This window comes from Prionailurus bengalensis, chromosome B3 (assembly GCF_016509475.1).
Source record: "Prionailurus bengalensis isolate Pbe53 chromosome B3, Fcat_Pben_1.1_paternal_pri, whole genome shotgun sequence".
Classification (NCBI taxonomy): domain Eukaryota; kingdom Metazoa; phylum Chordata; class Mammalia; order Carnivora; family Felidae; genus Prionailurus; species Prionailurus bengalensis.
The window spans coordinates 110,972,976-110,987,435 of NC_057355.1; the positions used below are offsets into that span (position 1 = coordinate 110,972,976).

The 14,460-nt window shown below is 38.5% G+C and overlaps 1 protein-coding gene across 10 annotated transcripts in view; it reads left to right on the forward strand.

Moving 5' to 3' along the window:
- Positions 1-14,460, forward strand: part of SYNE2 (spectrin repeat containing nuclear envelope protein 2) — a 345,486-nt gene that overhangs the window by 106,612 nt on the left and 224,414 nt on the right. For all 10 annotated transcript variants that reach the window (XM_043556321.1, XM_043556324.1, XM_043556329.1 and 7 more), the window contains exons 12-17: positions 7,718-7,882; positions 8,496-8,608; positions 9,593-9,755; positions 11,111-11,189; positions 11,671-11,858; positions 13,584-13,748. In XM_043556321.1, coding sequence (XP_043412256.1) covers positions 7,718-7,882; positions 8,496-8,608; positions 9,593-9,755; positions 11,111-11,189; positions 11,671-11,858; positions 13,584-13,748 — 873 coding nt within the window. The remainder of the gene's footprint in view (positions 1-7,717; positions 7,883-8,495; positions 8,609-9,592; positions 9,756-11,110; positions 11,190-11,670; positions 11,859-13,583; positions 13,749-14,460) is intronic.

Below are 14,460 nucleotides of genomic sequence, written 5' to 3' on the forward strand. Positions count from 1 at the left end.
TATCTTTTCCATGGACCAGTGTCCTGTGTAGCCATCAGTAGATTCTCGGAGGGGGTTAGGGATGAGCCTAGAGAGAATGTGTGAAGATGCATGTGTATGTGTGTCTGAATATATCTGTATGATTTCAATTGTTTTCGGTTTATTCAGATTTGTGTTATGACCCAAGACATAGAGCATGTTGGTGTAATACCATTTGCACTTAAAATGAACATGTATCCTGTACTTATTTGACACAGCATTCTATAGATATCAGTTAAGATAAGGTGGTTGATCGTGTCAGATTATCTATGTCTTTAAAAAAGAGTTTTTTTGGGGGCACCTGGGTGGCTCAGTCGGTTAAGCGTCCGACTTCGGCTCAGGTCACGATCTCACGGTCCGTGAGTTCGAGCCCCGCGTCCGGCTCTGGGCTGATGGCTCAGAGCCTGGAGCCTGCTTCCGATTCTGTGTCTCCCCCTCTCTGTGCCCCTCCCCCGTTCATGTTCTGTCTCTCTCTGTCTCAAAAATAAACGTTAAAAAAAAAAATTTAAAAAAAAAAGTTTTTTTTAATGTTTGTTTTTGAGCGAGAGAGACAGAGCGCGAGCAGGGGAGAGGCAGAGAGGGAGACCCAGAATCTGAAGCAGCTCCAGGCTCTGAGCTGTCAGCCCAGAGCCTGATGTGGGGCTTGAACCCACAAACCGCGAGATCATGACCTGAGCTGAAGTCAGATGCTCAACTGACTGAGCCACCCAGGCGCCCTGGATTATGTTGATATTTTTAGAATTTCATTTTATCTATTGACCTTTTTTTAAACATTTAACTGATTAATTTTTAAATGTTTATTTGTTGTAGAGAGAGAGCACGTGGGGGAGGGGCAGAGAGAGGGGGACAGAAGACTCAAAGCGGGCTCTGCACTGATAGCAGCGAGCCTGATGTGGGGCTTGAACTCATGAACTGCCAGATCATGACTTGAACCAAAGTTCTATGCTCACCTGACTGAGCCACCCAGGTGCCCCAATAGACTTTTTGGCTCTATTGCTTTCTATCAGGTTTTTAGTCAGCCTACAATATACATTGACATTTTTTTATAATCTGGGGCTCCTGGGTGGCTCAGTCAGTTAAGTGTCCAACTCTTGATTTCGGCTGAGGTCGTGATCTCACGGTTTATGGGTTTAAGCCCTGTGTTGGGCTCTGTGCTGACAGTACAGACCCTGCTTGGGATTCATTCTCTCTCTCTCTCTCTCTCTCTCTCTCTGCCCCTCCCCTGCTCATTCAAACTGTCTCTCTCTCTCTCTCTGCCCCTCCCCTGCTCATTCAAACTGTCTCTCTCTCTCTCTCTGCCCCTCCCCTGCTCATTCGAACTGTCTCTCTCTCTCTCAAAATAAATATATAAACTTAAAACAACTTTTTTTGCAGTCTACTTACACAACTTCTAAGTTATCATACAACTTCTTATGTAGAAATCTTGCAGTTAAATTGATTCATTTATTTGTTCTTTGTGCTATAGTTGCTTTACATATAAATATATTTATGCCACAAACAAATGTTTTAAAGTCCCCAAGACCATGTTACCAATTTTTGCTAAAAACAATCATACATTTTAAAGAAATTAACAGAAAAAAATGTCTTTTATAATTATCTAGATATTTACCATTTCTCTTTCCTGGAGAGATTTGAGTTTCCATTCGAATTTATTTGCCTCAGCCTGAAACACTTTTTAAAACTTACAATGCAGGTCTGTGGGTGGTAAATTCTGTTAGTTTTCTTTGATTTCTAAATGTCTTTATTTTGCCTTCATTCTTTTTTTAAACATATTTATTGAGGTATAATTTACATACCATACCCTTCACGCATTTTAAGTGGATAATTAAGTGATTTCTGGTGGATTTACAGGGTTGCAACAGAGATTTTTATGGTCTGCCAGTCAAAAATTCTCTCTGGCCCTGGAAAAGTTTGTTGATCCCTGTTGGCCCCTGCTCTCTCGGCTGTCAACAGCGCCAGCCTGTTTTCAGAATACATTTTTCACATCCTTTATGAAGGGTGGTAAATAGTCAGGTCCAGTAGCTTAAAAGAGCCACCATCTCCAAGTACCTAATTTGGGACAACTAGCGCAGCTCCGGAAACCTTCCCATCAAGTGGCCCGGCTCATTGTGTCCCCTGCTCGTGTTCTCATCGAGACTTTGAAACTGACCCTTGAGAAGGACAGGAGCTCCCGGTTACATGGCCTCAACAGAACACGAGAGGAAGAAGATCTTGTCTGTAGAGTTCACAGTGTTCCAGGCCACAAACACCTGGCCTAATTTTATTGAACGTGATTGGGAAAAAGTACCCAACATAATGAGAAAAACCATTAAAAAAAAACCCCACTATTTTGCAAGAGTTCAGTGCCACAAATTGATAGTAGCTTGAAAATCCATCCTTCCGTTATAATACAGCTCCTTGTCTTGGTGTGGCAAATGAGACATATTAATTTTACAGCCTTCAGGTACAGAAAAGTCAATACCATCTAAACAATTTCTGGTTCAGTTGTTTGAGCACACAGTTACCTCAAGGCATCACAGTAAATGGTTTCATTTTAAGCCAGCTATGCAAAATAGCAATATTATGGGTTTTTTTAATTAAAAAAATTTTTTTAATGTTTATTTTTTTGAGAGAGAAAGAGAGACAGAACATGAGCAGGGGAGGGACAGAGAGAGACACACACAGAATCTGAAGCAGGCTCCAGGCTCTGAGCTGTCAGCACAGAGCCCGACACGGGGCTCAAACCCACAAATCACGAGATCATGACCTGAGCCGAAGTCGATCACTGAACCGACTGAGCCACCCAGGCGCTCCAACATTCTGTTATTTTGACCTGACAAGATCAGCTCAGATAAGATATAAATTTTCAACTAAATTCAAAAATAAGTTCCAAAACTAAAAAAGTGTGGAGCCAGTTTTCTATGGTAAGTGAAAAAGAAGAGTAGTAAAAGGTAATTATCGCCTTCTATCTTTCCCCTTCTGACCGTTACATAAACAAGAGTACAGCCCTCAGGCAGAAAGCCTTTTCATTCAAAACATACTCAGCTTTCTTTCAGTTGCGAAAAGAATATCAGTTGGATTAAAGATACTGTTCTTAGGCTCTCTTTAACTCACTCATCAACTTTCTGGCTTATTTTATTTTATTTTGGCAAATGTACAAACTATTCGGATATACTGAAAGCGCGTATTAAAAATTCATAATGATGAAAAGAGGTTTTTTTCATGATTTTCCAACTGGAGGCTTAATGGCGTATACTTAATGGTTTAAGATTACGGAGCTATCTTTTGTCCTACGTCGTTTGAGACGATAAAGTTGAAGCACCTAAAGCAAAACAAAGTACTATATAGTATTCCTTATGTCTGGAAGCTTTAAAAAAAAAGTCAAACTCACAGAAACAGAGAGGATAAAAGCGGTGGTCAGGATGGAGGAAAGGAGGGATTGAAGTTGGTAAAAGGGTGCGAACTTTCAGCTGTCAGGTGAGTAAGGTCTGAGGATCTAATGTAAAACACAGTGGCTACACTTCATAACACTGTATTGTATCATTAAGTTTGTTAAGAGAGTTGAATTGAAATGTTCTCACCAAGAAAAGAAAAAAAGAGGTAAATACGTGAAGTGAGGGTGTGTTAATTAGATACTAAGAATCCTTCCACAATGTGTAGGTGTATCATATCACCATGATGTGCACTTTAATTATCTTACTATGTTGTCAATTAGGCCTCAATAGACCTAAAAACAAACAAACAAACAAACAAAATAATGTGAAAACTATAATGTTTAATGCTTCTAGCTTATGAATAGTTCCACTTGACTGCCTTAAAGCCTAGCTTTTTACTCATGTAACATCTTCCAGGGAGCCTGGGTGGCTGAGTTGGTTAAGTGTCCAACTCTTGATCTGGGATCAGGTCACGATCTCATGGTTTGTGGAATCAAGCCCCGTGTTAGGTAGGCTCTGTGTTGTCAGCTTGGGATTCTCTCTCTCTTCTTTCTCTCTCTGTCTCTCAAAATAAGTAAATAAACTTAAAAAAAAAAATCTTTACACTTGGGCATTTGCTTGAATGTTTCTTTTTGATATTTATCTTACACATGGTGGCACCCAGTAAATGTTTTTTAATTAATTAATGATGAATCAAATAACTCTTTTCTTTTAAAAAATGTAATTTTGCTTATTCTTTCCTCTATTTAAAATCAGTTTAAGTTAAAGAGCAGTGGCAGTTCATTTAGTAGAACTATAAGAGAAAGAGAAACACAGATTTAAAACTCCTATTTTCAATAGAGGAAGCCATTTGACTGAAACACATTTTAATTTGTGCATGATCTTCATGAGGGGGGGGGTGGTCTTTAGAGTAAGAATGCCAAAAAATCCACAATAGAGCCATGTGAGTTCAGATCAAGAACCACATTCTTAAATGGGGTCCTCAGGAAAGGACGTGGCCTAGGAGCTGGATTTTTATCTTGCTTAAGAATTCTTGGCATCTGTGCTCATGTGTTTTGTTTCTTAAATTCCAAATATGAGTGAAATCGTATGGTATTTGTCTTTGTCCGACTTACTTGGCTTAGCTCGTTATTCTCTAGTTCCATCCACATTGTTGCAAATGGCAAGATTTCATTCTTTTCTATGGCTAGTGTTCCGTTGTGCGTGTGTGTGTACGTGTGTGTGTACGTGTGTATATGTGTGTACACATATATATGTGTATATATATATATATATATATATATATATATACACACACACACACACACACACACCTCATTTTCTTCATCCACTCATCCATTGATGGACATTTGGGCTCTCTCCACACTTTGGCTATTGTTGAGAGTGCTGCTATAAACATTGGGGTGCATATGTCCTTTCAAATCAGTATTTTTGTATCCTTTGGGTAAATACCGAGTAGTGCAGTTGCTGGATCATAGGGTAGTTCTATTTGTAACTTATTGAGGAACTTCCATACTGTTTTCCAGAGTGGCTGCACCAGTTTGCATTCCCACCAACAATGTAAAGAGGGTTCGCCTTTCTCTGCATCCTTGCCGACATCTAGTGTTGCCTGAGTTATTAATGTTAGCCGTTCTGACTGGCGTGAGGTGACATCTCATTGTAGTTTTGATTTGTATTTCCCTGACGATGAGTGATGTTGAGCTTGTTTTTCATGTGTCTGTTAGCCATCTGGATGTCTTCTTTGGAAAAGTGTCTATTCAGGTCTTCTGCCCATTTTTTAAACCGGATTATTTGTTTTTTGCATGTTCAGTTTTATAAGTTCTTTATAGATATTGGATACTAACACTTTATCAAATATGTCATTTGCAAATATCTTCTCTCATTCTGAAGGCTGCCATTCAGTTCTGTTGATTGTTTCCTTTGCTGTGCCAAAGCTTTTTATCTTGATGAAATGCCAGTAGTTTATTTTTGCTTGTGTTTCCCTTGCCTCAGGAATTTAAAAAATAAAAAGATGAACATAGGTGAAAGAGAGAGAAAGAGAGAGAGAGGCAAACCAGGAAACAGACCCTTACCTAGAGAGAACAGACTGAGGGTAACTGGAGGGGAAGTGGGCAGGGGATGGGTTAAATGGGTGATGAGGATTAAGGAGGGCACTTGTTGTGGTGAGCACTGTGTTTTGTATGTAAGTGATGAATCACTAAATTCTACACTTGAGACTAATGTTACACTGTTAACAAACTGGAATTTAAATAAAAACTTGAAACAAAAAAATAAATTAAAAACTAAAAATTAACAAAAAGAAGTCTGGGCATTGGTGTGGAATCAGTGTTCTTCCAGGATCTTCCCTGGGCCCCTCTGCCTGGCTCTGTTATATTGCTGACTACATTTCACTGTAACCATGTACTTTGCTTCCCACTAGATGGTTCAGGCAAGACCTGTGGGTTTTTGTTTGTTTGTTTGTTTATTTGTTTTTATCTGGTTGACCGTCAGATGTAGAGAGTCGTGTTAAACTCACTCTTCCCTTCGTGGCATATGGGTCTAGGCAAGGCCCTACTCTTACTTTTATTTACTTGTTTAATTTGTGTTTATTTCTTTCTATACCCATGCCCTCCTTTCATTTCCCCGTCTCCTTAGGCCTTTTCGTTTCATATGTTCTTGCCAAATACATAACGTGTTTATGTGCTTGTGTATTATTAAGTGGCGTAAATCGGTGTTATGTGTTATTCTGTTTCTTACTTAAACTTTTGAGCACACATATTTAAAATGCTCCAGTGTTCACATGTGTCTACATCTCATTGGGGTCTCAGTGCTCGTTGCACAGTACTTTGTGGTACAACCACTACATGTCCCCTCTCCATTCCAGAAGCCTTGTGTATCTCTATGCTCAGCTCTTAGCACAATAGGTTATAAGAGTTTGCTGAATGAATGAATGAATGAATGAATGAATGAATGAATGTGGGAGTAGGTGAGTTCTGATGGTGCTTAATGGGGAAAGCATCCAGGTAGAAGGGACAGGGAGTGCGAACCCCTTGGGAGTGCAGTCGGTGTTTGGGGAAAGAGGCAGTTGGCATTTGTGTGACTCTTGTGCATGCAGGGAGGGCTGAGGAAGGAAGAGGTTTCCTGGATTGTGGGGGGCTTCGGTGAGGGACAGATATTCGGGAGGTACGGTAGAGATATGTAATGCGAATATATGATTAGTACTAGTGAGAAAAATAATCTATAAATCTGAGCGTGAGGTGTCGTTGTGTAGTCAGAGAACACAAGGCCATACAACATTTCAGATGATGGTCCTTCTATATAACAGTCTACCCTTGCTTAAAGGGGTGCTTTTTTTAAACGTTTACTCATTTTGAGAGACAGGCAGATAGACCGAGACAGAGAGAGCGGGTGAGGGGCAGAGAGAGGAGAGAGAGAATCCCAAGCAGTCTATGTGCTGTCAGCGCAGAGCCCTCCCTGTGTGAGGCTCAAACTCGCGAACCATGAGATCATGACTTGAGCCGAAGTCAAGAATCGGATGCTTGGGCACCTGGGTGGCTCAGTCGGTTGGGCATCTAACTTCGGCTCAGGTCACGATCTCACGGTTGGTGGGTTCGAGCCCCACATCGGGCTCTGTGCTGACAGCTCAGAGCCTGGAACCTGCTTCGGATTTTGTATCTCCCTCTCTCTCTCTGCCCCAGTCCCACTCACGCTCTCTCTGTCTCTCAACAAGTAAATAAATATTTAAAAAATTAAAAAAAAAAAAGAATCAGGTATTTAACCAACTAAGCCACCCAGGCGCCCTCAGGGGTGCTTTAAATAGTTCTAATTTCCCTCTCCTAACTGATTATGGATTTATCAAAATATTCATTTTTATCCTTGTGCCCCCTTTTATATCTATTTTTTAAGTGTATTTACATTTTTGGGGGGGGAGGGTCAGAGAGAGGGGGAGAGAGAGAGAGAGAGAGAGAGAGAGAGAGAGAGAACCCCAAGCAGGCTGTCAGCATACAGCCCGATACGGGGCTCAAACCCATGAACTGTGAGATCATGACCTGAGAGGAAATCAAGAATCAGGTGCTTAACCAGCTGAGCCACCCAGACACCCCTCGTGTGCCCCCTTCTATTGCTCTTAAACAAATGATCTTCTCTATCAGCAGGTAAGCAAACGTACAGAACTGAGAAGTTTGCCCACTTGAGAAAGACTTCCCTGACTAATGGATCAGAGAAACTTTGAAGTATTAAACAAACTGCATGCAAAGAAATAAACTTCAGAAGAATGTTTAGTGAAGCGCTGATGTTTGTTTTTTCAGATTAATGTGTGGAAAAGGGAGCTGAATGATGCCTTGCCCTCACCGCTGCATCAAATCGAAGCCTGGCTCCAGGAGGTAGAGGAGCTTATCGATGAAGATTTGCCAGCTTCCCAGGATTATTGTGAAGCCGTGGCTCTAATACAAGAGAAAATGACTTTAATCAAGGTTGGAAAATAACAAAGAAACATGGGAAAATCTGTGCTTTGTTAGGGACTTCTTCTTGAGGAAGACGTTGTCCTAGAGAGAAGGGAAGGAAATACAGTGCCTCTTTGAGGGTGGTTTGGAATGATTCCCTTGGGGATTTGGGGGAGCCAGAAGATACTTTCACTTCCTTATGGGCATTGTGCTAGTTCAAGGTGGAAACAATAAGAATAGAGTCCAGTCAGTCCTAAAGCAACTGTAAAGCCTGACCAAAAAGGAGGAAAGAGACTGGTGTAAAATGTGAGAGTGGGTTCTCATCAAAATGGTATGAAGGAATTTGATAGACGACATTTATGGCATGCGAACTCACAAAGGAATTACAAATAAATCCCAAAACAAAAGGTTTGGATAATGCTTTTACCAAAGAAACTACAGTCTGTCTCTCTGTAAAATGTTCCAGTGTAAAGCATTTATGGTGAAATTACGCATTGGCGAAGCTTTAGTGAAAAAAAGTAAGGGCTCTATGAGTTTTTGGACAAAAGATGCAGCTCATACGCAGAGCAAATGAGATTAACGAACCCCCAGTTACAGTGTTTGGCAAAAAGTCTGGTTGATGTCATGCTAAATTTCTTTTCAGAATCTGATGGATAAATTTGATTGTCATTCGCATACTCTTCTGGCATTTGAAAATAGAGATGAAAAAAATTTGCCACTGGTATCACCTAAGAAATTGGAGGAAATGAAAGCACGGTTTGTAACACTACCATTTCACCACTGCCGATGCCACTCGTGTTTGAGCACTAACGGGATGCTACAGGGACCAGAAAAGTATAGATTTTTAGATAATTTCTGACAAGGATTCTTTAAATCTTGATTCACAGCACCTTCACATTTTTTGTAATAGTAACATCACATCATACTAACATACGTCCTTTTTCATTGGATGGTAGGATATGGTGGTGGGGTAAGTTCTAGAAAGGGAGTCAGAAACCGAGCTCCGTATCTGAGTTTTGGCCGAGTTACTGTCTTTTGGAGCATGTCTCCTCATTTGTAAATACAGAATAATGATAGCCACCCTGTTCGTGTCTCACAAGGATCCTGGGTGAGACAGGAGGAGGTATCTGAAAGTACTTCGTAAACTCTAAAATACTATAAATATAGAGATTATTTAACTGATGGTTGTCCACCTCATCCTCTCTTTTCTCATTATTCATGCACAACTTATTACAATGATAATAAGAGGGTTTTAGCCTTAATAATGAAAGCCGTTTTAATATGTAAATATTGAAATTATAGTTGCATTCGGTTATACAAAAGTTTACAAATTTAGTAAAATATTTTGGAGATTAACATTTAGCATAGGATTTTTTTTCTACAGGGGAATAGTTTCTTCAGATAATGTTGTATTAGATGTTTTCCTCTCAGAAATAGTTGTTTTATTCTTAGCCACAATATTTGTTTTACTCTGTTAAAAAAAAATTTTTGGGGGGGCACCTGGCTGGTTCAGTTGGTAGAGCAGTGTGACTCCTGATCTCAGGATTGTGAGTTCAAGCCCCACGTTGGGGATAGTACATCTTACTTTAAAAGAAAAAAAAAAAAATTGAGGATACATCTGAGTTCCATGTGTTTAAAATAAAAAGCCAAAGGCCCAATATTTTTAGAAATGCCAAACAGATTATCTCGCATTTGGGCAGTAATATGAAGTTAAATTCTAAAACCTGAAATATTTTCCAGAATCAACAACATTTCGGGGGAAAAATTCATTCCACTTCTAGAATTTCATTACTATAAGTGCACAGTTCTTGGTCTGCTAGATGAAGTAAAATCAAAATTGGATGTTTGGAACGTCAAATATGGGAACAAAGAATCTGTGGAATTGTTGCTGGAAGACTGGCATGTAAGCTGTTTTATTTTGTGTCTTTGACAACCGTTCTCCATGTCTGGGTGCTAAGTTTGCATTTTTCCTTAAGACAGTTTCCCTTTACCTTTCCAGGTTTTGAGATGAGTTTTCTTGGTAGTTTTCATTAGCTTAAAATTACCTAGAGAACAGAATTTTAGGTAGCCAAATAACAGACATTGGGAGGAGTAAGAAAGAGAAAACCACATAATTTACCACAACAGGGAAGACTCTGTTAACCTGGCTAATTAACCTAATAGTTACAAAAAGTTTCAGGTTATTAAAAATTTCAGCATTCACTTCCTGGATGTCTTGTTTAAGAATTTTTCCCACTCAGATTCATGGTTTCATTCAAAAATTAACTTTTTTTTTAGAACATTTTAATCTTAGGCTTTCGAGTTGTAAGAGTGGGAAAGACAGTACATTTTGTCTTGGGGCTTATTTTTGGAGAAGGGGGTTGGCTCTTGAAATTAATGGGAAAAAATGTTGCAAATGATTTAAATATAAGTATGTTCTTTTGTAAATTAAAAGCATCCTAGAAGTGTCATTTCTGCAGTTAGGAATTAATATCATTCTTTCTGTTTCCCTTTTTTTGGAATGAGTGGCAGAAAAGAAAAATCCAAGATTGTAAATTTCAGTGCAAAAATTGAACAACACAGTCAAGACAGATTTATTTAATAATTTATGATTGAAACACCGTACGTTCCTGAATAGGAGACATCATTCTCAAATAGACTAGGTTTTGAATGTATTTCCTACTTTGTATTTTTCATTTTTCCATTTAAGTAATCATACCATTGGAATTTAATAAGTATACAGTAAATATGAGCTTTTAATTAACTGTATTTTTCAACAGCAGAATTTGCTTGCTTAGGACACATCATAATTTGACTAATGGTAGTTACTCAGATGTTTTTGTGGGATGGATGTTATCTATTTACAACATACTCTCATATATCTAATAAAAATTATTCAATATTAATAAAAGTTGTGAAATAAAAGATACTGGGATAAATTACACAATATTAATAAATATGTGAAGTAGGAGCTTTTGAAAATGGTATATGTAACTTACCTTTTCCCACAGGAGAAAAAACCGTTGTGGAACCATATCACGGCAATGATGAACTTTGTTAGGTCTCATACCTACATAGTGTTCATACTTCTGTTTCCTAGATCTTAACCGACTTTCTTCATGAACTACTCTTCTTTTCTACCCAAATATATAGTAGTAAAGCCTTAAGGAAATTTTGGGGCCCGAGTGCTTCATCAATATTTATGTTTCTCTCTGGATTTCTTGACACATTTTTAATGGTAAAAAGCTGTCAATATATTTTTTTCCTTTTCCCCCCCAGAAATTTATTGAAGAAAAAGAGTTCCTAGGTCAACTTGAAACTTCCTTGCAAAAGTGTGAAGAAATACATAAGAATTTAGGTAAAGCTATACAGTTACTTTTTGATGAAATGACCACTTAAAAATAGCACGCGGGCGCCTGGGTGGCTCAGTCGGTTGTGCGTCTGACTTCGGCTCAGGTTATGATCTTGGCAGGTCGTGGGTTTGAGCTCTGTGTCGGGCTCTGTGCTGATGGCTCAGAGCCTGGAGCCCGCTTTGGCTTCTGTGTCTCCCTCTCTCTCTCTGCCCCTCCTCTGCTTGTCCTCTCTCTTTCTGTCTCAAAAATAAACAAACATTAAAAAAAATAGCATTTTATCTGTTTCACTTTCTTTATACCTTAACGTTTTAGGAATTGGTTTAACATGTGTTTTCTTTGGAAAATTCTTGGCGTTCACTTTTAATATTATCACAGTACATATTTACTTGACCATTGACAATTAATATGCAAATATTTTTCTTGGTATTATTTTATTAATAAAAAACTGTTTTCTAAGATTACTTTCTTGTTTTGTTAACATTATAGATGGAGAATATCAGGATATTAGCAAACAATATATGGCAGTGGAATATGATATTTGTATGTATAGAAAAAATATATATAATGTCAAGTCCACTCTTCAGAAAGTTTTGACATGTTGGGCTACTTATCTGGAAAAACTTCGCTTACTGAAGGCTTGTTTTGAGGAGACAAAGAAGGAACAGATTAAAGAGGTATTTTCAGTCTAATGTTACCTCCTCAATTTTCTTTTCTTTTTTTTTTTTCGTTTTGTTTGGAGATCCTCGTTTTCAATCCAAAAATGAGAGGCCAGGGAAGAGTGAACACGACTCTTGGAAATACTCTTCAAAGTATTGGAAAGAGTTTAGTTTCTTTCTAATACAATTGCCAAAAGGAGGTTTTCTCCTCATTGTAGGTTTTACACACACACACACACACACACACACACACACACACACACACACAGTAGCTTTTGAACGATATATTGCTTAAGTTCTTTGGAAGGAAAAGAAAAGACTTGGAATATTCAATAACTTATAGACACATTTAAAATAACTTGATATTTTAAAAAGTTTTATTTTTCCATTTGGGTGAATACCTTTCAGCTCTAAAATCTTCCTGTATTTCCAGAGGAAGGAAATGCAGAGTACCTTAGACTTAAGTGGAGAGATGTGGAAGAAATTTCAACGTAATTCATCAGTGTTTTCACTTGCTAGTCATGTCATAATCTGTTTTATGATTCTTCTCTGGGATAGTTTTTCTTTCTTTCACTTCTTTTCCTCTGTTGCAAATGGTTATCTGCTTGAAAATAATTTTGATGAAAAGCCTCAGATGAAACATTTTCCAAATAGACACTAAAGTTCCTCAGCTGAAAATGGGCTGTTTATATGAAGTAAAATTTGTGATAAGTGGAGGAGCGCGTAAAGAATATTTGAGGGGTTGGTGAGTCATTCTCCCTGTCACCTACAGTGACAAAAATTCAAATCTTTGGCTTTCAACGATTCTTCTGTGTTTAAAAACCTTTTTTTAAATTCTGATTTTAATTCTAGTAGTTAACCTACAGTATAATAGTAGTGTCAGATGTACAATAAAGTGATTCAACACTTTTCATGCAACATCCAGTGCTCATCACAAGGGCACTTCTGAATCCCCATCATCTATTTTACCCATCCCCCACCCACCTCCCCTCTGGTAACCATCAGTTTGTTCTCTGGTTAATAGTCTGTTTCTTGTTTGCCTCTCTCTCTCTCCTTTTTTCCCCCTTTGCTCGTCTGTTCTGTTTCTTACATTCCACATATGAGTGAAATCATATGGTATTTGTCTTCCTCTGAGTTATTTTGCTTATCATAATACTCGCTGGCTTCATCCATTAAAGATATTTTATTAAGATTCACATAAATGAGAAAAAAAAAACACTATAAGCCTTGCACTTCCCAAACTCTGTGCTGAGGTGCCCTGAGCTGCCAGGGGACTTTAAAGATAATTTAAATTTTGAGGGACACAGCAACATCAGCCTGTGGGACACCACACAGCAAATAACTACCAAGTGGTTTGGACCCGACTACTTGAAAATGAGAACCATTAGATGAATCTCCTGGCATAGGGAATTTATGAAAAAATTACCGAAACATTAAGGGCACCATGAACCGCTAAATGTTTGAGAGCCTTTGCTCTAAGCTCATTAGCCACTTAGAAAGGCGGAACATCAGCTGCTTCCTTAAAGTTCAGGACCAAGAGCAATGACAGCTGGTGCCTGGCAGTTAGTGATTAGGGATGAAGAGCTAGTCCAGCAGGGATGGGGAATCCTCTGAGGGGAGGGTCAGAGTGTCTGCAAGAACCTCATACTCACTTTTGCTTAGAATCACTTGGTAAAGATCTATTACGCATAACAGAAAGACAAGTGTTGTGTCATTAAAATGTGTTGCTTCTATGTTGTGTAGATTCCCTTTGAGACAATATCCCAGTGGAGTGTAGAACATACTACTTTAAATGAAGTGGGAAATTTCCTAATTCAAGTCAGTAATGATGAAGTTGGATCATCTATTTCTAAAGAACTGAGAAGGCTGAATAAAAGATGGAGAAAATTTATTACAAAAACTCAGCTTGTAAGTGTTTTTGTTTTTGTTTTTTGGTAACCGCTTCATTGAGATATAATTCCCATACCATACAGTTCACTCATTAAAAGTGTATAACTTAGTATATTTAGTATATTCAGAGTCGTGCAGCCACCACCATCATAAATTCTAGAACATTTTTGTCATCTCCTAAAGAAACTCTGACTCCATTAGCAGTCACTCTCTACTCTCTCCCAGCCTCCCCAGTGGCCACTGATCTACTTTATGTCTCTGTAGATTTGCCTGTTCTGGATATTTCACACAGATGGAATAAAATAGTATCTGGTCTTTTGTTTCTCGCCTTTTAAACTTAACATAATGTTTTCAAGGTTCGTCTGTGTTGTAACGTGTCAGTACTTCATTTACTTCTTATGGCAAATAATAGTCTATTGTATGGATACCCAGCATTTCATTTATTGATTGATCAGTTTATGCACATTGGCTTCTTTCCACCGTTTTGACTATTATGAATAGTGTTGCTGTGAACATTTATGTCCAAGTTTTTTTTTTTTTATGTTTATTTATTTTGAGCGAGAAAGAGAGAGAAATAGAAAGCAAGCAGGGGAGGGGCGGAGAGAGAATCCCAAGCAGGCTCCACACTGTCAGTGCAGAGCTCCACACGTAGCTCCAACTCACGAATCATGAGAATCATGACCCAAGCTGAAATCAAGAGTCAGACGCTTAACTGACTAAGTCAGTCATC